The sequence below is a fragment of the Ornithodoros turicata genome, chromosome 7 (genome assembly GCF_037126465.1).
Source record: "Ornithodoros turicata isolate Travis chromosome 7, ASM3712646v1, whole genome shotgun sequence".
In the NCBI taxonomy this organism is placed as follows: domain Eukaryota; kingdom Metazoa; phylum Arthropoda; class Arachnida; order Ixodida; family Argasidae; genus Ornithodoros; species Ornithodoros turicata.
In genome coordinates, this window is record NC_088207.1 from 57,711,821 (window position 1) to 57,733,262 (window position 21,442).

Here is a 21,442-nt window from a genome sequence, read left to right on the forward strand (position 1 = left end):
TCAAGATAATACGAGGAAACATATGTTCCTGTGTGTAATAATAATAATAATAATAATGGATAACTAAAGAAAGAACTGGTGACTGCGGAGTTGGGGCTATGCTCCAGATTTATTCGAGCTGTAGTGGAATGTTGAAGGGAAAACCCCGCAAAAGCCCATAGGAAAGGTCTTGAGTCACAAATGCCGGCAAAACGCTGCCGGTATCACCTTCCTACCGGCAACCGGCAGAGCGAGCAAATATCCGGCAGTGCCGGTATAATACCGGCCTGGTGGCAACCCTAGTTACGTGTGTCTTTGCTTAACTTCTGTGTAGTAGTGAAATCCCAGGTGGCGGTCACTGTTAGAGGTGAGCGCGGATAACGTTGACAGTATCCGCATCCGGATTAGACGTGCGTGTGCAACATCCACAACCAAGCTAGTTGAAATAGTTGATGTATCTGCTTCTGCAACGGAAATAGAGAATATCCATAAATCCGCAGTCATTGCATTTGCAGGACAAAATCTGAATGAAGAAAATGTTATCTTGCAAATTATTTTCGCTTTTCAGCATGCAAGCCACTCTGGAACATTGTGTCATCCACTATCGTACAATAAAATGCAGTTAAAGGCGCAACAATGCAAAGGATGACACAGTTAGAGACCATTTTGGATTCGTTTAGTAGTCGATTGTGGCTCCACCTAGGGGGCATCGACAGAGACGCTAATGCTTGTTTGCGGATAAAATGTGGGTAAATTCGTGGATATCCCCATGTACCGAGGTGGTGCGTGGGTTTGTCCGCACCTGATCTACGCAGATTGCGAGACGTTATATACGTCTATCCACAAACCACGATGTGGAGTGGAATTCTGCGGGTATAACCGCACCCTCGCACACCTCTAGAACTTGTTTCTTCCTTGTTGGTATTTTTCATTTTACATCATTACATTACATGGCAGAACTGTGCTTCGTGTCTACCTCAAAACATCTGAACAAAATTTAACGTGTGAGATACATGAGAATGAAGACCACCCGCAAACCCGCGGGTGGTCTGACCCGACCTCCCGCAAAATTCACCCGCATATTGCAGACGGCACCCTATAATGGCAACGACTTCTTCTATTGATGTTTTTCGTGACATTTTCTTCCGTGTTATGCACTGAACTCAAACATAGTGCCAAACGAAACGCAGGGTTTTAAGTACAGGGGTGTCATTACTACAGCCCCTGCTCAATGAAGAAATACACCTAGCAAAACAGAAAACTGCCATGGAAAGTGTTGTTACCTGCCTGCAAGAGCTCAGGATAAAAGGCTATTCAAATCAAACAAAGACTAAAAACAGTGTCTGCTCAAAATTTAGATTTAGTGAACATTGGTACTGTACACAATTAAATGTTCCCAGATCGTGAAAGTGATGATGTGCATATTGGAAGAGTATGAAACTAATTATACCGTATTGTTATTTTTTGTTTTGTGTAAATATCACTGCCCAATCAGGCACACCTTATCTTGCCCATTATATCGAAACACGCTTTCCTTTTGTATCCAGACGTTTGCAAGCACCAGCCGATCGAGGTCGTTCGACTCACTAGACCTTGCAGACATGTAAGTAATGTGCGGCTTTACACTACATATTCTCTTATAGAGAACACACGCCTTAGGTAATACACACATTGTGCCTACTTTTTGTTATTGAGAAAATTCAATGTAATGCCACAAAGAAAGAGTTACTTTTAGCATTATCTAACATAAAATCAGTTTGGCCGGTTTAGCGAAACTTTGTTTTGTTTTGTGGGTGCAGCTAATGTTTGAATTTGCCTTCTCAGCATGCTGGTCAGGATTGGATCTGTTTTCGATGTTCGTAAGTTGCCCGCGGTAGGTTGAGAGCTTCACGCAAATAATTGTCGCTCATGTGTAGGGAGTTGTGTTACCAGTGTGTTTGCAGTTGAATGTGTCTTTTATATATTGTGTTTAGTTACAGCTGCACCCAAGTGTACACACACAACTTGCATGCTTACTACATACCGTTTGTTGTTTCGCTGTTTCCACATATCTGTGTGGGTCTGCTAAAATAAAAACATTTCGTATAAACCCCAAAGTGCAAAGAGCATGAACTTTTCATTCAATGTGTTGTATCTTGTTGTATGCGAAACAACGTTGCTACCAAATTGGTTAAATTGATCTTTGTCATTCGCATGTTTATGATGCTTACTTGAATGTGAGCTAGTTGATTCCTTTGTCACGGCACAAACAACCATTTGCATGCACCAACTCAGATTTTCACACAGTCATACCATCGAAATCTTGTTGTATTCGCTACCTCAGGGTATTTCTAGGGCCTGACTTTTTCGGGTTTTATTTTTTGCCAAATTGGGGGGGTAAATATCGGGTGATATTTTTCATTCGAAAATTCGGGTGTATTCGGGTTAAATCCCGTTACGGCATATTCTGTCGTCAGGAATTCGGGTGTATTCGGGCGATTTTTTTTGTTTAATAAAAATTTGTCTTAACATGGAACTAATGTTTAGCAATGTTATCAGACTTTATTTTAATGCACGCTTGTGAGTGTGCCATGCGACCCGGATGTTTTCGGGTAGATTCGGGTTAAACCCGAATTTTACAGATTTCGTTCGGGGGGTAAATATCGGGCGGATACGGGTTTAACCCTAAAAAGTCAGGCCCTAGGTATTTCATATACGCAAATACGAGATTGGTCGGATGTTGGTCACATTTCGAGCCAATCACAAATTGTTGTAATCAAATAAACGCAGTATATATAAATGTAATAAAAAATGTGACATTGCATACTTATCTTTGTTGTGGAGATCCGCTCCTTTGGCACGTCCATCAGTTGAAAGCTCACCTCTTTCTTCTGGCTGTGTTCAGAGCAAAAACAGCGCAGACACTGCCTGCATTAACTAGTAATTAAATTAATTAAATTTTTAGAGGGTAGAGGGAGCAAGCAGGCAGGATCTGCGGCACGCCGCTCTGGTACATGTTACGCATCCAATACAGCTGCATTGCGACACCTCATGAAGACTAAGAGGGCCTGTCGTGTGTACCCATAGTGGTAGGGGCGTGTACAATGGTTGGGTTACTTGTGTGGTTCCTTGTGGGGTAGAGTATTGCCCCTGGCGATGAAACTTCCCATTCATCATTGCCAAATAAAGTTGTTGTTGTTGACTTTCATCTTACATCATTAATTTCTTAGGCAAATTGAGGCCTTGTATGTATTTGTCCCTTCTATGTTGTTCCAGCCTCAGAACATCAATTCTTTCATTGTTGTTGTTGTTGTTTTCCTGTTTCAAACAATATCCGAGGAGTATGCCTCTACCGTTTCACATGCACATGATATGTATCTAGCGTGCAGCTGTCGAGGTGCATTTTCCCAAGTAGAGGCATTTTCCCTGATAGAGGCAGTTGCATACCACCCTCAGCCCTGTGTGAACCTAATAGCACGCTTTGTATTTGAGGTTATGTACCTTGTAATTTCTTTATTCCTAACGAACCGTGAACTACATGGAACATTTCATTGGCATTACTATCAGGTCTGAAGTACCAGGCAGTGACTTAAAGCCGTGCCTAGAAGACGAAGAGCTCAGTGGCCTGCAAGGGTCAGCCAAGTTGTGGCTGGGGAAGGACTATGTCAACTTCATTATCAAGGATCTCACAGATCTACATCATCCTTTCGTGGGTGAGCAAGTTGTACTGTACTGTACTGTTCCTTGTTTGTATGAAGCTTCTGAAATCAAATTATGTAGACCTGAATATATATCCCAGTCAAAAATCACAAGCTTGAACCATTTGTAAACTCAAGTGGTTCCATCTAAGCTGGCTTATGGAACAAATCTCAGCATAGACCAGCTCAGATGTATCCACCTGAAACCAGCTTTGATGGATCCCGCTGGAACCAGTCATAATGGGTCCAGCTGGAACTCTTTCAACTTTCCAGCTTAAACCAATTGTACATGGACTTCAGTTCTGCTGGAACCCTTTCAACTTCATATTATCCAGCATAAACCAATTCTACATGAACTCTAGTTCTGCTGGAACCCTTTCAACTGGATCTTATCCAGCTTAAATGAATTGCACATGGACTCCAGTATTGCTGGAACCATCTCAGCTGGTCAGATTTCCTGCTTAGACCACCTCAGTTGGTCTCCCATGGTAAGCTGGAACCAGTTCAAACCCACAAGAACCATTCAGAACCAGCATGATCCGTAACTGGTTCCAGCTCGTGATCTTCGGCTGTGATATAATTCTCTGTGAGCTATGGAAATTCTATTGGGATTTAAACTGAGCCTTTGTTTGACAAATTTGCAGACATTGTGAATAGAAATAAGACACCTCGTATGCCATGGCACGACATCGGAGCCATGGTCTGCGGTGCAGCGGCTCGCGATGTCGCACGCCATTTTATTCAGAGGTGGAACTTCACCAAGGTGAGTATGTTGCCAGTGTCACATAGGTTCACAAATTCACTCATGGTGGACATTATTCACCATCATATCATAGAGAATGGTATGTTGAATGGTGGGCTGTGATGGGTTGTCATCCCCGACAACACCGAACGTCCTCTGGATGTACGAATAATGTCCTAACGGATTTGTACGTTCGATGGATATCCCTGGGATATCCATCGGACGTACAAGTCCATTAGCACATCATTGGTACATCTAGAGGACATTCAGTGTTGTTGGGGAGGTTGATGTTGAGATCTAATGATGAGTTATGATGTCGATGCTATGTGATGGGCTGCGAGCAAGGCCCACCATGTTGTGATGGTGAAGTCATTTAGAAAAAAGTGCTACCTATGCAGTGTCTAGGAGTTTTGCTACACCGACGACTCTTTCTGGTTTCATGTGCCCCGTACTTGAAAGTTTGAGAAAGCCAAAAAGCATGAAAGCTATCCGTGGCTGCTTCCCAAGGCCTACGATGACATTGATCTGATACCACCAATGCCAGAGTCTGCGGTCGGTACATTGTACACTGCCGATTGCCAGGTGAGATGACATTCTTGTGTTCTTACCTCCAGCATTCTTGAACATTGTGTGTACATGTCTGCACAGTGCTCAGTTACTGTATGCTTACATTAATGCAAAGGTGAAAAATGATCGGCACGGTGTTGATGGGCAAAAAGTGTAAACATATTTTAAATGCGTAAACGCGTATTTTTAAGAAATGTGTAAACATATTTTATGCTTCCCTCAAAATGGATATTAGCGAGGCTTACCAGTTTCTTCCACGCTGACTGCTTGAATGCATTTTGCAGATATTGAGAAGTGCCAGCAACTGGTCGACTGGAATAAGGGCTGTCGAATCCTCTATTCAGTCGGCCTACATTGATGCCATAATCAACGCGAAGCACTTCATCTACATCGAGGTAAATGAATAACATTCTTTTCTCGTGGACAGGAGAAAGGAAGCAATCAAAAAGATAGGTAAACACGGGTGTTTTAAACATGAATTCAAGTAACATTACATCAGGCTTAACCCCCTGTGTCTTGTATGTTTGTCCAGGTACCATATATTTTGGTTTAGTACAGTCACGGACCCAAAAAAAAGTATATTGCGCATCATGTAATAATAATAATAACTTTATTCTACTGGTTTTGCACATTGAAAGGAAAACAGGATGGCCTATGCCTTTTCGCATGTGGGACGTCCTTGCTAGATAGCAGACAGTAACTAATACCACTACAAATGCACTTACATAGCTTTGGAGAAAGAAAAAGAAACCGAACAAGTAAGGAATAAAAAAGAGCCCATTACAGTAATATCTGTACCAAAAAACGATACAATTAGTGCAAATACAATTCGATAATAAATACATAATACGATACGATAATAAATAATAAATACAATTCGATACAAATACAATACAATTCGATTCACAACAATTCGATACAAGATGGAAAATGCAATGTACGCCATGCCAGTACTCATCATCCTTTCAGAAACAACCATTTTCTGGTTAGTTTCCTTGGACCATGTTTATTTTTTTATTTTTTTGGTAAGTAATGTAGTGCAACATCATCCTTGCAGAATCAATTTTTCATTACATTGGAGAAAGGAAATGTCTCGGTTGAGAACCAGTTGGGAGAAGCGTTGTACGTTCGGATCCTTAAGGCACACAGGTGATGCTTTAAGAGTAATTGGAAGACATTTGGACATACCGTAATTTCACCGATATTAGCCGCGGCATATGCGCGATTTTTTCTTTTCTTTTTTTTTTTTTTTCTCACGGGCGCTCTGCGGCTTATCCACCGGTGCGGCTTATCCGATGACTATTTTGCCCTGGTATTTTCCCCATACCCCGGTTTTAACGAAAGGGACAACAGGCTCTCTGACCCGTCGATCCATGAAAAACAAGCAACAAGGGCACAATCCGATCATGGTAGAACACTAGAACTGACCTCCTTTGTTGTACACCATGCCGACCCCGGAGCATGGACCACAGGGTTTATGGCCTTCTCTATGGTCTCCTTGGTCGCACAAATCAGCCGCGTCGCATCGCCCATGGCTTATCTCCGAGTGCGGCTTATCTGCCTGAAAATTTTCAAAACATTCTTAAAAATGGGTCCTGCGGCTTATCTGCGGCGTGGCTTATACGCGTGAAATTACGGTACATCCTGTTTGTGTGTGCAAAGCGTCATTTGAAGTGATTCTTTCGATTCCAGACATAAAGAAAATCTCAAAGTGTATGTTGTGATGCCCCTGTTGCCAGCATTTGAAGGAGAAGTAGGCACAGACACGGGGACAGCAATCCAAGCAGTAACACACTGGAACTACGCATCCATGTGCAGGGGCAGTTCATCCATCGTGGAACGTTTGAAAGCTGCCGACGGTAAATATTCGCCAGCTGTCGGCACCACGACCCACTAGAGATCATAGCGACCGTGTCATAGGCACCCCTTCCCAGCTCCGCATTTGGAGGCTAGTGGTGGCGCCACTCATCGGCCCGGTTACTGCTGCCTCAATTTCTAGAATACTTTTGACGTCAGCTTACGTTAGTATTTTTGTGCAAGCAGCGGATGTCCCACATGGGATGCTTCTTTCTAAAGTCGACTATCTTCATAATCCTACGCGTTAAGAAGCTATTGCTGTCGTCTGCTATGGTAATCGTACGTCTGCACATCTGCGTGTTCAAAATTCATATTTCCGTTCTCCAATGATGATGTAGATCTCGCGGGCCGATATGTAGCGCTCCTAGTGGATTGTGCGGAAGGGATCCTCATAGGGGGTTGCTGATTATGTCATGGTTGCTATAATCAAGTAGGTCATGGTTAGGGCCTGACTTTTTAGGGTTAAACCCGTATCCGCCCGATATTTACCCCCCCGAACGAAATCTGCAAAATTCGGGTTTAACCCGAATCTACCCGAAAACATCCGGGTCATGTGGCACACTCGTAAGCGTGCATTAAAATAAAGTTTGATAACATTGCTAAACATTAGTTCCATGATAAGACAAATTTTTATTAAACAAAAAAGAAAAATCACCTGAATACACCCGAATTTCTGACGACAGAATATGCCGTAACGGGATTTAACCCGAATACACCCGAATTTTCAAATGAAAAATATCACCCGATATTTACCCCCCGAATTTGGCCAAAAATAAAACCCGAAAAAGTCAGGCCCTAGTCATGGTCAGAACTTATACCTGAGGCGGTGACTATTTATTGACATATATTGACCGTTGACATATGTCGACATATATTGACCTATTAAATATCCGTTGTTTACAGTCTCAGACCCGTACCAGTACATTGACTTCTTCGGCCTGAGAAGGCATGACGAGCTGCACGGAAGATTGGTGAGGGTCCCCTCATCTCCTCTCATTTGTTTCACGCAAAAACTGCGATAATTCCTCGATGGAACAAATTTCCGGAGGCAGGTTGAAACATGTACCGACGTTACGGTTGCGTTTACAGTTGGGCCCGTTTATTACCGGTTCCCGTAAGCTCACCCATTGAAGTACACGTGAACGAGACTTCGATATATAGCGTTCGCCGTGAAAGCGTTTGCTCACGTAGAGCGATCAGAATTCTCCTGGTGGCCGGTAAAACGTGCAAAACCCGAGGGGCAAGATTCTATTTCTTAAAATTTTTTTTTTTTTTTCCGTCGAAAACAAAGTGAGTAGGCATTTTCGAGGGTCTTAGACTCTGCGAGCATTAAAGTGAAAACGCTGCGCGTACAACCAAGCATAACTGACGGGGATTGCGAGCGTTGCGGAGCGCGCAACTTGGAATGCGCTCGTGAGAAGTAGAGGAGGTTGCTCTCTCTCTCCGCATCGTTCTCTCGCCCTCAAGTTCTTTCTGATTGGCTGCGTGCCACTATGGCGTCTGCGGTTCCACGACGCATTTCGATTAGGAAAGGCACATCATTCGACTTGAAGTTGCACGTGTTCGACAGATTTTGTACAAAACTGCGTCGCGAAGTACCGTGCCTTACAAAATGTGAGTTGGCAGACAATTGCGCATCGACGAATTACCCGTGACGAGGCGCGTTCTAAACGACAGCGTATTTCCGCTAGTGAGAACGATGACGATTACGGCGACGACGAGCAATGGACGAAGCCGTCGATCTCAAGATATGCGGAGCCTCACGTAGTACGTCAATTTTAGAGCTAGATAAAATGCTTTCGTGCTCTTAAGAAACATGTCAACGGCATTCTACTTTGTTGACCTGATCCTGACCGGCGATTTTGTGAAAGTTCAATTATAACGATCGGATTTCGTGTTCCCGTCAACATCGTAATAGACGGGTTCGACTGCTAGTGATGTTGTCATCATTGTACAGCTCCCGTCAACCTTAATAATAACGCCGGAAAAAAATATGGTCTGGTTCCCGAGAGCGATTACAGCAACCCTCGGGCACGTGAGGAAATCTTAATTGAACAGAATTATTCTGTTAGTTTAACGCGAGGATTTCGTTCATTTAACATTCCCCCAGTTCCCCAAGGGTGGCGCTGTTATCGCGCTCGGGAACCAGACCGAATTTCTTTCCGGTGTTATTATTAAGGTTGAAGGGGAAGCTGTACGTACCGTTGTAAGCTGAGGTGACGAAGCATTGCATGATCAGGATTCCTCCCTTTCACGTTTGTCAACCTTAGGTGCAGGAGCTGGTTTACGTGCACAGCAAGTTGATGATCGTCGACGATGAAATTGCCATAATAGGCTCAGCTAACATCAACGATCGAAGCATGTTGGGTCGGAGGGACAGTGAACTAGCCGTCATTGTCACAGATATTGACAGGGAGAAGTCCATAATGGACGGGCGAATCTTTTCCTCGGGAAAATTTGCCGGGTCCTTGCGGAGGACTCTCTTCCGGGAGCATCTTGGTCTGCTGGAGACCGAGAACAGCGACATTGACTTGCGGGACCCCGTCGCAACGTCCTTCTACGAAGGCGTGTGGAAGAAAACTGCCACGAAAAACACGGAAATCTTTGAAAAAGTGAGTCATCTCCGTACAGTTTTGTTGTTCTTGAACAAGTGCAGCAGTCAGCCGTTCTGTGACAGATGGGGCAAACGCCCATGTTTTCCCCCATCGTTGAATGCCACCCGAAACGATCTTTTGCGCAATGGTGCGTTAATGATATGACAATTAAAGCCCCTAGCTTTCTGCGGTGAAAAATAAAATTTTCTGCGAAGTGGGGATTTACAAATCTGCAGCATTCCACGGGCAACAGAAAACAATCAATAAATGAAGTTTCAGCATTCTCCCATGGTCACACACAAATGCGCAGTGTATAAGTGATTCTCAATTTACCATAAAAGATGCATACACTAGGGTGTGTGCAGATAAACCATACTGGGATTGGACACTCAACTCGTTGTCTATGGAACTCACAAACTTCTGGTGGCGCACGACGGCACATTTATGAATGCGAAAGCTCTAGAAAAATCGGAAAACCTACAATAACAAACTAACCAAGGCTAGCCTAATCGATGTAAACAACCGACACTCTAGGAAGTGTGAGGTGAAGCCAACTTGCAGAATGGTGACACAGGAATGCCCATAATTCTGTAATATACCAAATACTATTTCGCAAAAAATCTGACGATCCTGCGGGTAACAGTATCATAATGAACCTGTACCAACTCCCCTATGCAGTCCTTTGATTGGAAACGGTACGTTCCACGAGACATGGCCAATCCCGCAGAATTTCGCGGATTCGCGGAAACCTAGGGGTTTTACCTTTAAGTACAATGGCCCCATCATAGCGCTGCCTTGCCACTCATCATTCCATATACGATAGTGTGCCAGACAAACGGAATGCATTCTGGGTAGGTCCGAATGTGAACATACACGTGACCATAAAAATGGCGACGCGCATGATTGGCTTCCAAACTCTGCGTATACAACAAATTGATTGATTGTAAAAAGAAAAAAGTGGAGATGTTAATCCCAAAACACCTGGAGCAGCAGCAAGAAACAAACTGTTCTTTTACATGTCCAACACATTTTTTCGTCAAGCTCTGACACCACAGGAGCAAGGGCCTCTTCAATCCCTGAAGTGGCCTTTGCTGAAGTGGCAAGAAATGACACAAGACAAAAACGGAATGGCACAGCTGCGACTTGCAACCACCTTTACTTGCAGTAAGCAGATATCCGTCACTTCTTGCCGCTTCAGCGCAAGTATGTACCAACCTGCCCAGTTGTTAACAGATGCCTAGCTTCCCTCGGAGGGGCCACGACACTTTGACCCAAGTTATGCCGGACATATTTAAAAGACGGTTATATTTGCATCGACGTGAACCTCCTTTCAAAGCTTTTGCAGCAAAAGGCAAGTGATGGGCACGTACTAGAACGTTGGCACAGCGAATCTGCAACTTATCCGGCAGTGACGTCAGTGCGAGCAGTTCCACCATTCGGGGGCTGCAGGAGAGATTGCATGCTTACGAGAACAATTTGGGCGCTGCAGTATCGTTCGTCTTGTACACGTGACGTCTTGCGCCAAAACGATTTAGTGTTGGATGGGTCTTTGTTTTACTTTACTTACGAGAACAGTTTGGGTGTTGCAGCCGTGAGTGCGTCAGTTGTGCATATTGTTAACGTTGTGCAATTGTATGTTAACGTCACCGCAGCCCATTAAATGCACGAGGGAAAGGAAGTACTGGCGTTTCGACTCCTCAGTCGTAAGTGCGTTAATTATGCGAGTATTTACTGAAGCCAAGGCTACTGGAGTAACGGGTACGTTAAATAGGCGAGGGAAAAGTAAATATTGATATTTGGGCTTTCCAGTCGAAAGTGCGTCAGTTATGCGAGTATTTACTGCTAACATATGGCTGCTGGAGTCGCGACGCGTTATATACGCGGGGAAAAACGAAGTACTAGCATTTGGGTGCTCCAGTTAGATGTGCGTCAATTATGCGAGTATTTTTACTGCAGCCAATGGTCTAGAGTCGCGGAGCGTTAAATACACGGGGGGGGGGGGGGGGGGAGAACGGACATTTGTGCGGTCCAATTGGGAGAGCGTCAATTTATGCGAGTATTTACGGCATCTAAGACTACTGCAGTCGCGGCGTGTTAAGTACGCGAGGAAGTACTGATATTTGGGCGCTCCTTTTGGGAGCGCGTGAAATATGCGAGTATTTACTGCAGCCAAGGATGCTGGAGTCGCGGCGCGTTAAATATGCGGGGGAAAGTAAGTGCCAACATTTGGGCACTCCGGTGGGAATTATCCCAGTGAATTATGCGAGTATTTACGGCAGCGAAGGCTTTATGGAGTCGCGGCGTGTTAAATACGCGAGGAAATTCTGGTATATCTGGACACTGGAATGGCGCGTGCGTCAATTATGCGAATATTTAGTAACATTATATTATATTAATATTATATAAGTAGCTAAGACTGCTGAAGTCGCTGCCCGTTGAGTACGCCGGGGAAATTCAGTTCGATATCTGGGCGCTCCAATTAAGGATGCGTCAATTATGGGAGTACAGGGGGCAGCTAAGAATTGGTTGCAGTAATTAATTAATTGCAGTAATTAATTGGTTTCGGTTTACGTATTTTTGTCGCGGCTGGTCGCGGCGAAGCGCAAAAAGACGCTCTTTCACTCCCTTACTCCTTAATGAATTACGTCCTTACACCAATGAATTACACCAATAAATTACACCAATGAATTACGTCCTTTTGCGCTTCGCCGCGACCAGCCGCGACAAAAATACGTAAACCGAAACCAATTAATTACTGCAACAAATGACCCGCTTCGGTGGCAGATTTTTCTCTGAAAGGTGTCCACTGAAGGTCCCAAAAGGGGTAGTACCCATTTTAATACCGACAGCGCCCTGCTTTAGAAGTTACGCTTTTTTACGAAGCTCATTTGCATTTTTATTTAAATAATGAGCGCCTCCCGCTCATTCACGCGGTGCGCATCTTGTAGGCGGTATTGGACAGATACTTGTAAAAAAGAGAGTTATTCGATTGGTGCACCGGTTCGCGAATTATTTAGCCCGGGGATTTAACTGAAATACCCTGTATATGAGGGTGCACAGTTATATATGTAGTGGCGATCTGCAGACTGAACAGTATCCTGAAGGGCATGACGACGATGTGCGTCTGGTGTACAGGTGTTTCGCTGCATCCCGAGTGACCAAGTCCGTAGCTTTGCTGAGCTTCAGGAATTCAGTGCAATTCCCGGGCTAGCGGAAACAGATCCTGAGTCAGCTCGGGCAGAACTGCTCGAATTGCGAGGCCATCTTGTGGAGATGCCCAAGAATTTCCTCGTGGACGAGGTCCTTACGCCTGCTTCGGGAACCAAAGAGGCCCTGATGCCAGTCTCCCTCTGGACGTGAGATTCACTACGTTGGTAAGCAACTGTACTTATGATAAAAAAAACAGGCTGTACTTTGCAGCCCACCTGTGCGCAATTAACTGTCGGCTGCTGGGCCCCGGTAAGGTGAAATAACGTGCGAGTTATTTTTAAAATGTAGCTAACGGCGAATTCGCTTAGTCGAAATGTGTCAACATGGTCCAGCGCTCGGGCATTGCTAGCCTGGCGACCGCGCCAGGTCACGCGTGGCATTTGTCACCCGAACGTGGGTAAACTAGCAGTTTTAGTCGCTTGGATCACGCTAGGGGCACCGCGGTCGCTCGTGTTCCCGTTACGTCGTCTGCTAGGTGGTGGTGGTGGTGATGATAGGGCTTGCCGTTGTCGCCGTCGTCTGCTAGCTGATGTTAACTTCGGCGTGCGGGCCAATACGGCGACACTGGATAGTAGTTGGGCAACCCGCTGCCCGGCTGTATTGAGGCCGGGCGAAAAAGAAAAAGAGGTGTTCGCTGACGCGAGCGCCTTGAGAACACGCGCGATTGCCACGTTTTGACCAACAGCACCCAATTGGTCAGAATATGGCAAAGAATGTTGTCAGGCAATGACCCTCCCTTAGAAGTCGGCCCAGGACGCAGATTCCCCCAGGGCGTGACTCGTGACGTTGCCCACATACGTGAGGCCGACAACGGCAAGCCCTATCACCACCACCACCACCACCACCACCAGGCAATGACCACGCGAATTCGCCATAAGTTACAGTTACGACTAGCTAGTATAGTAGTAGAGACTGTTAGAGTTAGTCACTTCGGCTGCTTTTGGCTGCTTTGCACTTACTTTTTAAGGGGGGGGGGGGGAGGCATTGCGCATAAAACGAAGCCACGGAAAAGATGAAAGAGGAAACGAAAAAAAGAAAGCTCACATATGGATCTAAAACTAAAAATCGGGCAAGCGGTAAGAGTGACGGGTTCAACCCTCTATGTTGGCGAGAACGATGGCGTTCTTGCTCAGCTGTCATTCCTCATGTTTATCAACGGCGACGAACGTCTGTCACTGTCAATCCTATTTGGGCATCTCCTGTCGCTCTCTCTCGCTCTCTTACAACGATTCTGTCGCATAGCGTTCGTCTTGTACACGTGACGTCTTGCGCCAAAACGATTTAGTGTTGGTGGGGGTCTTCTTCTTTTTTCTTTTTTTTTGCTCATCAGAAAAAAGAGCTTCGTGTTGCCTATACAGTCACTATATAGTGACTGTAGTGTTACCTTTCGATGCCATGTGTAGGGCTTCTCAGGCTTCTTGCCGTGCCTCCCTCCTACCCCTGAATATGTACCGTAAATGATCTTCATACAGAATTCAACGGGCGTGGAAAACGTTATATGTGGGCGGCAGTTCGATAAAAGCGGAAGTGCCACAGAACACAAGACAGACAGAACACAAACAAAGAACTTCGCGTACGGGCTTTCCCTTCGCTCTAAGCGGACTCGGCTGGCAGTACACTTCGGATAATCCGGTTCGAAATGCGCACATTTCGACCAAAGCAGCGTGAAATTCCGTGCAGAGGGTTTACTGGAGTCGTTTGCAGAACAGCGTCTCCAGTCTACGCCACGCCTCGCCTTTGATGCGACATCAGCGGATAGCTGATAGCTGCGGAGAGTGGTATTAAAAAAGAAAAAAAAAATATGAAGGTCGGGACATTGCGTTAACCCACGTTAACAGACATCACCTGACGCCGAAGCAGTCAACGCAGCAACGGTATTGCGGCCGCTGGGCCCCCCCGCCCGCCCCAACTTTTAGAAGACTGCCTTTCACGGGACTACTCCTCAGAGGAATTCAAACACCTCAAACAACTAATTGTTGTTTACTCCTCAGAGAATGTGTTCGAATGCGTTGCGCGGCGCTGCAAATAGACGCTGGGGTTTCCGAGTGGAAACCGACGTAGATTTCTCTCGCGCTGTTTATAATTGTTTTTAAACGCGGGATGCAGGGCAGCGAGCGTGACGCGACATGGGCTCTTAGGGCATTTTCCTATTCGGGTCACAGCCTGGCGGTTCTTCGGCCAACTGTATTTGACGCGCCCCAGAGCAGGAATCGACTGAGCCACAATGAAGGCCAACCTCCATGGAGCGAATTTTTTGCAACGAAGTTCGCGCGGCAGACTGCCACGCGCGTTCCGGCGCCGGTTGTTCGTCGGCACTAGCTCGGTTGGCGAAAAACTAGCAGACGGCGTCGGAAGGTCTTGCTAGTCTTGCTCTTATGTTACTGTTGCCAGAGTAAAAAGTGAATGCTTAGTGAAATCAGTTGCTCGAAAAATGTACTTAATGGTACAAAATTTTGTAACTAAATCCAACAACAGCCAAAAAAAGTGCGCCCAGCGGAAGTCATCAGGTGACGAATTCAATATCTTCCATTTTTTTTATTTTTTTCTATTGTCAAACTCAAACTGTGCCCAGTAAGGCATATTCAATACAGCGAAACGAAAACATGTTTCTTGGCAGATAATGCATGGCGTCCCAGCGGTGCAGTAGGCGAGAGAGCGAGCAGACGACAGAGCCCCATAGCAAGAAGAAGACGACGACTCACGAGAGCAGACGATCACGTGCAGACGACAAGGAAGCGTAGCCTGCGCAGATTCGTAGCGGAAGAGCGCTTTGATTGGCCGGCCTCGTGTTCATCAGCAGTTAACGCTTCCGGAATCGCGGACGCTGGGCGAAATCGCCGGCGGACGCTGAGCGAAGTTTGCAGCTTTTTCGCTCCATGGAGGTTGACCTTAAGGCGGGCAATGTCACGACTATCGTGGGGGGGATCGGAAGCGTCAACCGCGTATGAACACGAGGCCGGCCAATCAAAGCGCACTTTAGGTGCGATTTCTGCTCTCCTGAGTCGTCGTCGTCATCGTCGTCCTGTGGTCTGCTCGCTGCCTAACATACTGCACTGCTCGAGCGGCAGGCATTCTCTGCCAAAAAAAAACAATTTTTTCTTTAGCCGCATTGAGTATGCCTCTTTGGGCACCACTGGACACCGTTTTTTAGACAGTTGTTGGATTTAGGTGTAAAATTTGTGACATTAAGTGCATTTTTTTTCGGACGACTGATTTCACAAACTTCAGTCAGTACGGTTGTCGCTCTTCTCCTTTGTGTTCGTCCGTCGTCTTTTATCCCTGCACTGAGGGTCCGCCCAAGTTTTAACCCTTTTTCACTAGATTTCACAACACTGCCAGTTTGCGCTCTAGCAACAATGACATCGGAGCAAAACTCCGACGCCGTCCGCTGGTTATTGGTCACATGGAGCTTGTGCCAGCACGTGCACGGCAGTTTGCCGGGCGAACTTCGTCGCAAAAAATTAGTCCCATGGAGGCTGGCCTCACAGGGCTGTCACGCAAAATTTTCCGTATAAGCTTCTGCATCACAGTTTTTTTTTTTTCCTAACAATTTTTGTTTGTTCTTGCATATTATGTAGGTCACTGCAACAACTTGTCACCTCTCTGGCAGTCTCTCAAATGTGCTCACAAAGAAAGGAAGCAACTTGACTGGCACAATTTCACGTGCATCTTATGCATCTCATCAACCACTTCAGCCATCATTCTACTCTTCATAAGTGCAAGCGTCTTGCATCTTTCACGTACAGCACAACAAAGCACGTTCTCATCCGCATTTCTTCAACGCATCTTTGGTATACAGACTACCAATATTAGGAATTTAATGGGATTTATTATCGAGCGGAAGCTGCTTATGTTACATGCTAGCACATATTCATATCATTTTGGACTCTGCCCTAATATTTTATTGGATGCTGTACCACGTACGGGTCCCTGGCACTGAATGGTGGGCCAGCTTTTACTGCAGATTTTATGACAAGAAACTTATTGAGTATTTTGTAGTGTTTGTTGTGATGCAGCTATGGCAATAACTTTCCCTATTGAAGCGTGTCACATCATTGTTGTGCCATAGTTGTTTTTGTTTGTGCCCCTGTGTTATATGGTTTCAATACGTAACGTACTTTAATATATAGTAACTCCTTTATTTTATCGTTGTGTTGTGCAGTATCTTGAAAGTTTTGCTGTGCAGAGCATAATTGTTTCTTGTCCGTGAGACAGGCTGTGTGCAAATATGTGTTTTTCCACATACGTCGTTTTAAGATGTGCAGAGGCTGTATTGAATGTGATGCAAACCACTGAGTTGGTTGCTTTCTATGTAATACAAATGAAGGTATAGTTTGCTTGATATGCAGAGCACATACTTTATGGTACTCCGGCATAATTTGCAAGAACATATTGTTTAGACCATTGTTTAGACATAGACGTTTAGACGTTGTTTTAGACATATTGTTTAGACCATTTAGAACATATTGTCAGAAGAATTAACATCGAGGCAGACAGAGGCAACATCTCTCTGACTCTAATGAAATATTGCCTCTGTATTCTGCGCTTGTTTCTTTTGTTTTTCGTCTTTCTTGGCAGTGTGCAAATATTGTTGAAAATGTGTGCATCAGTGTATTTACCTGCACATTTTTCAACACTTGGGGGCTTCATTGTTGAGTGAATGCCTTAGAGGTTGAGTAATCATTAGCACTTCATATAATCACTTGCATCCTTGCTGAATGGGTGAACGAGCCCTGGTTGAAACTTCACCCAATGGGTATTGGAATCTCATTGTTGATTTCTCGTGGTATCACGTAAAACAAACTGCCATTTTTAATCTGCTTATAAGGCTGACTAGAAGTAAAAGCTTGGCAAATCTCTATACATTAATAGTTTTGGCTCAATTTAATGCCATTATGAGATATAATACCGTTTTTCAGTCAGTTGCAGGCATGGAACTTTGCCTTCTGCTAGTTTTATGGCTGACTCATTTCAAATGTACAGGGCTCACATGGTAAAGACGATCGAAAATACCGGTAAATTTGTTTCGAAGTATCACAGTAGGTAGCAAGAGTTCATTACTACCTCTGATTATTCATTCATTACCTTGTCATTATCATACTGATGAGTTCATTGGGCTACAATCTGGGATCGTATAATTTCAAGCCTGATATGCATTTTTGTTTCATGTCACGTTTGTACTGCTTTCCACGCCATATGAGTTCCCGGTTAGTACGATTGCTCCTGCGACGATCGTGTTATCTGGGTTTCCTTGTTGTTTAATGCAGCAGTATTCTCGTGTATGGAAGTACTTTACTATACTTATGGGACTTTTATAAAAACCCAAACAAGCTTGCGCGCATGAAAAAATAGTTTGCTATTGCAATTTACAGATAGTATACAATTTTAACATTTTTACGAAAACGAGTTATTACCGGTGCTGCACACGATGCAATAAAGATTTTCAACCAGTTATGTCTGTACAACAACATCTCAATGGAACTTTTCGTTCTGCTTTTTTATTTAAATCATAATTGCAGTGGAAATACCTGCAAAAACAATGTATTTCCTGTGTATTTATTGCACTCATCAACATGGATGCGCCTGCCAAAGTGGAATGCAGGTTACATGGTAAATCCGTATTGGAGTTGTTGTCGATTGCCACGCGAGAAATAAATCGAGAAAAATACACGAAACGAATAAATCTGCGAAGAACTTGCTGCAGCATAGAAGAAAAAGTGTTTGAATGTGTGCAGAGACATCCTGGTAGGCAAGAAGGTGTGAAGTCCCATAATCTCTCAGCAGCCTTCTTAACGCAGACGACAATCTTTACACTGGCAACGAAGAAAGATTGAAAGAACTCTTGGCAAAGAACGAAAAGAAAAAAAAAAGGAAAACCATGAAATCTTGTTTTTGACGAGGGTGGAATAAAATGCGTCTGAAGAAGCTAATTCCAACCCCAATTAAAAGTAAAGCCTTCGTCCATCGATTGTCCCCCTGCAAGCGTTGTTGTCCCGTAAAAAGAAAAAAAAAGTGAACGAGAAAAGACAAAAAGAAAAAAACATAACGGCGACACCTCGAGCTTCATTCATGTTTTTGTTGCTTTCTCTCACGCTTTCGTCGCGTGCGCTGTCCGTCATTAGTTCCTTCCGCATGCTTTGCTTTTTCCTTTGAAGTGACACAAACATGGCGGCCAGCCAAGAAGCAACCCTCTCACTTTTGAGAGGGAGCTAAACAAGAAGAGAACGCGAGCGTGTGCGAAGATGCGCGAACGCGCTGTGAATGACAATCAATCCCACGTGAGGAGGCGTGTGCGTATCTCTCTCGCAAACGCTCTCCCATCTAAGCGTCACGTGACATGGGACGTCACGCGCAAGCATGCGGCGTTTTCTCGTGCGGGAGCGCTAGCGTCGGCTGTGTGTGTCCAACATGGCGGCCAGCGGATGCATGGACAAGGAGAGAGGTGACGATCTGGAATTGCCCGTGAAAAATAGGTTTGCACTACTGGATATGATTCGCCCAGACTGTTTGTTCAAGCGTAATGAGTATGACTTTGCGAGTGTGCGATCGGGGAATACCAACGGCGCCGCCCTGGCTAAATGCCTGGAAAGACTGAACAAAGTATCGCCGGCACTGGATATTCTCAAAAATGCAGGATGCGATCTTGCAAGGGATTCTGCAGGGTTTCAGCACGAGCGTCGTAGCCACCGCTACGATCGAGCTGCAAGCACAGACAGGTAAGAAAAAAGTTTGGCCGGGCGAACAACCCGCCTTGAACCCGTCGACATGCCTCTCCTCTGTTTTTGTTCGTTTTTGCGCTGGGTGCCTACTTTCGGCCGCCGTTGGTCACGGAAACACGTTCCTCCTAACCTCCAAACGTTTTCACTTTCTCCGGACATTTTCATTTCTGCAGAGATCGGCCGTACGGAACGAAGGCACAAAGGCTTTTTTTTTTTTTTATCGCGATCTCATCAGCTTGAGGGGCCCCCTAATTCGGAGAGTCCATCTCCGAAGGGACAAAGAAGAAGGGTCTCGATTTCAGCTTCTAGCTCGTGCGCGTTGACCTCGACCTCGTTAGGTTTGGTCAGCTGTGATGTTTGGTCGATGGCGAGCTGTTTCTCCTTTGGGAACCTTTTTTTCTTTCTTTCTTTTTTGGGGTAGGTCGCTCTTATTGGTCCATAACCCGATGTGGGAGCTCATAACTCCATTGCTGTCAACGTGCTGTGTGCTTTTTTAGACCCATGTTTCGGAACCTCTCGAAGTCAAGTAGATGCTACTGTCGACGCGACTGATATTTTCCCGCGGTGTCAACGACAACTTTATTTAAATGATGGTGCTTGAATGCTTTACCAATTTTAAGTGCGATCAACTTGTAGGCGTTATGCGCTTAGTTCGCCAAACAGTAGAGGAACATGATTGAGATATGATCAGAAACACGTCGCCTGGGGATGGCCTGACTGCATTGTTCTCCAAACAATGATGACAAGGCATTCGTCTGACGCCTGATCCGTGTTCGACATTTCACATCTGTGGGCTTCATCGGGAAGAGTTGTTAAAGAGCCGCGGTCGCACGGTTTGCTTCATGTCCCCTTGTTGTGGGATTGTCTTCTGTGTCAGCGTGGATCAACTTTCACTCATTCAAAGGGTTGTTTCGCCTCCGTGGGAACCAGTTCGTGAGATTTATACTCTACGGCGGTGCTACCTATATTCGAGGGTAACCGCTACTGGGGTTTTCATTCGGCAGTGTCGCATTGAATGGTTTTTATGCGTCTATTTTGCGTGCAACTTGCCAGAGGCCTGGGTAACTAAGCATTGATAGAACGGAGGTTTGTTTGTGTTTGATGTCTGTTTGTTGTCGCAGAACACACCTGGAGTGTATTCACCCAGAACGACTTCGTTTCTCGTCATAAACGTCACCGTCAGACGTTCGGACAATGCCGTAACAGGAGGTGGACACAAAGAAAGTAAAATGCAACAACTCAGCTAACTAACGGGTCAGTGCAACGGCGTATTCACGCCCAGTAAACCATATAGTATATACATCCTACAAACGCGTGATACGCTGATCTGGATGGTTGGATATCCCAGAGATTTTCGCAGAGTACCTATTTTCATCCCATTTTGCATCCTGCGGATCAGGATTTGTCCTACTTTTTCCACGTCCCAGTACGTCATCTTAATGTTCTTATTCCACGCAGTTCATTCGGTATATAAACTAATTATAATTGTAATTGAGGTACTTTGTTCGAATTTGCAATTTATCGTGTCAGTACCCTTACCAATTATGAAGCACCAACAGCCGAAGAAGAAAAGTTCGAAGGGAGAAAGGGCTTGCCAACCCGTCCCATTGTCTTGGTCGCTTCTTCTTGCACGATATGAAACTCTGCCGATAGCCCCGCCCCCCACCTACATACCTTGGGTTGTTGTTTCGCCATCGACCCGTCCCCATGGGGCCTAACTTTGTTAAAAACCGTAACAGACTGTGGCTTTCACAAATATAAACGTATACAAGAGCAAACGTGTTTCCTTGGGCCTCTCACGTTTTTTTTTTTTTTTTTTTTTTGTCATTAAAGCAGGAATTTACCCAAATTCTGCGGCAATTTTTCTCGTTTTGCTGATGTGTTAGTTACAACTCGCGCACTGGTGTTGCCGCACAACTTGGAGCATTCAAGCGCCGATGTCCCAAGCAAGGACATCCGGAAAATCAAGGACACAATCTAAGTCAAAGTAGCACATTTCATGTTTTGAAAAATACGCAGGCTCAGACGCCCAAATGCTTTTTCCCGTGACGTCTGCGCGTTCACTGCATGCTTTTCATGCCTGCCCGGTACTAGGTA

The 21,442-nt window shown here is 45.1% G+C and overlaps 2 protein-coding genes across 6 annotated transcripts in view; both read left to right on the top strand.

Annotated features, from left to right (window-relative positions):
- The window catches only part of LOC135401723 (phospholipase D2-like), a 29,365-nt gene extending 11,285 nt beyond the window's left edge, over positions 1-18,080 (top strand). For all 5 annotated transcript variants that reach the window (XM_064634271.1, XM_064634272.1, XM_064634270.1 and 2 more), the window contains 11 exons: positions 1,527-1,582; positions 3,526-3,671; positions 4,301-4,419; positions 4,858-4,980; positions 5,250-5,360; positions 6,023-6,114; positions 6,658-6,824; positions 7,726-7,793; positions 9,093-9,434; positions 12,552-12,790; positions 16,205-18,080. In XM_064634271.1, coding sequence (XP_064490341.1) covers positions 1,527-1,582; positions 3,526-3,671; positions 4,301-4,419; positions 4,858-4,980; positions 5,250-5,360; positions 6,023-6,114; positions 6,658-6,824; positions 7,726-7,793; positions 9,093-9,434; positions 12,552-12,776 — 1,449 coding nt within the window. In that variant the 3' untranslated portion in view covers positions 12,777-12,790; positions 16,205-18,080. The remainder of the gene's footprint in view (positions 1-1,526; positions 1,583-3,525; positions 3,672-4,300; positions 4,420-4,857; positions 4,981-5,249; positions 5,361-6,022; positions 6,115-6,657; positions 6,825-7,725; positions 7,794-9,092; positions 9,435-12,551; positions 12,791-16,204) is intronic.
- Positions 18,081-18,989: 909 nt separating this feature from the next.
- LOC135401726 (zinc finger protein jing homolog) overlaps positions 18,990-21,442 on the top strand; it is a 93,667-nt gene continuing 91,214 nt past the window's right edge. Inside the window, exon 1 of the mRNA XM_064634276.1 lies at positions 18,990-19,342. Coding sequence (XP_064490346.1) covers positions 19,035-19,342 — 308 coding nt within the window. The 5' untranslated portion in view covers positions 18,990-19,034. The remainder of the gene's footprint in view (positions 19,343-21,442) is intronic.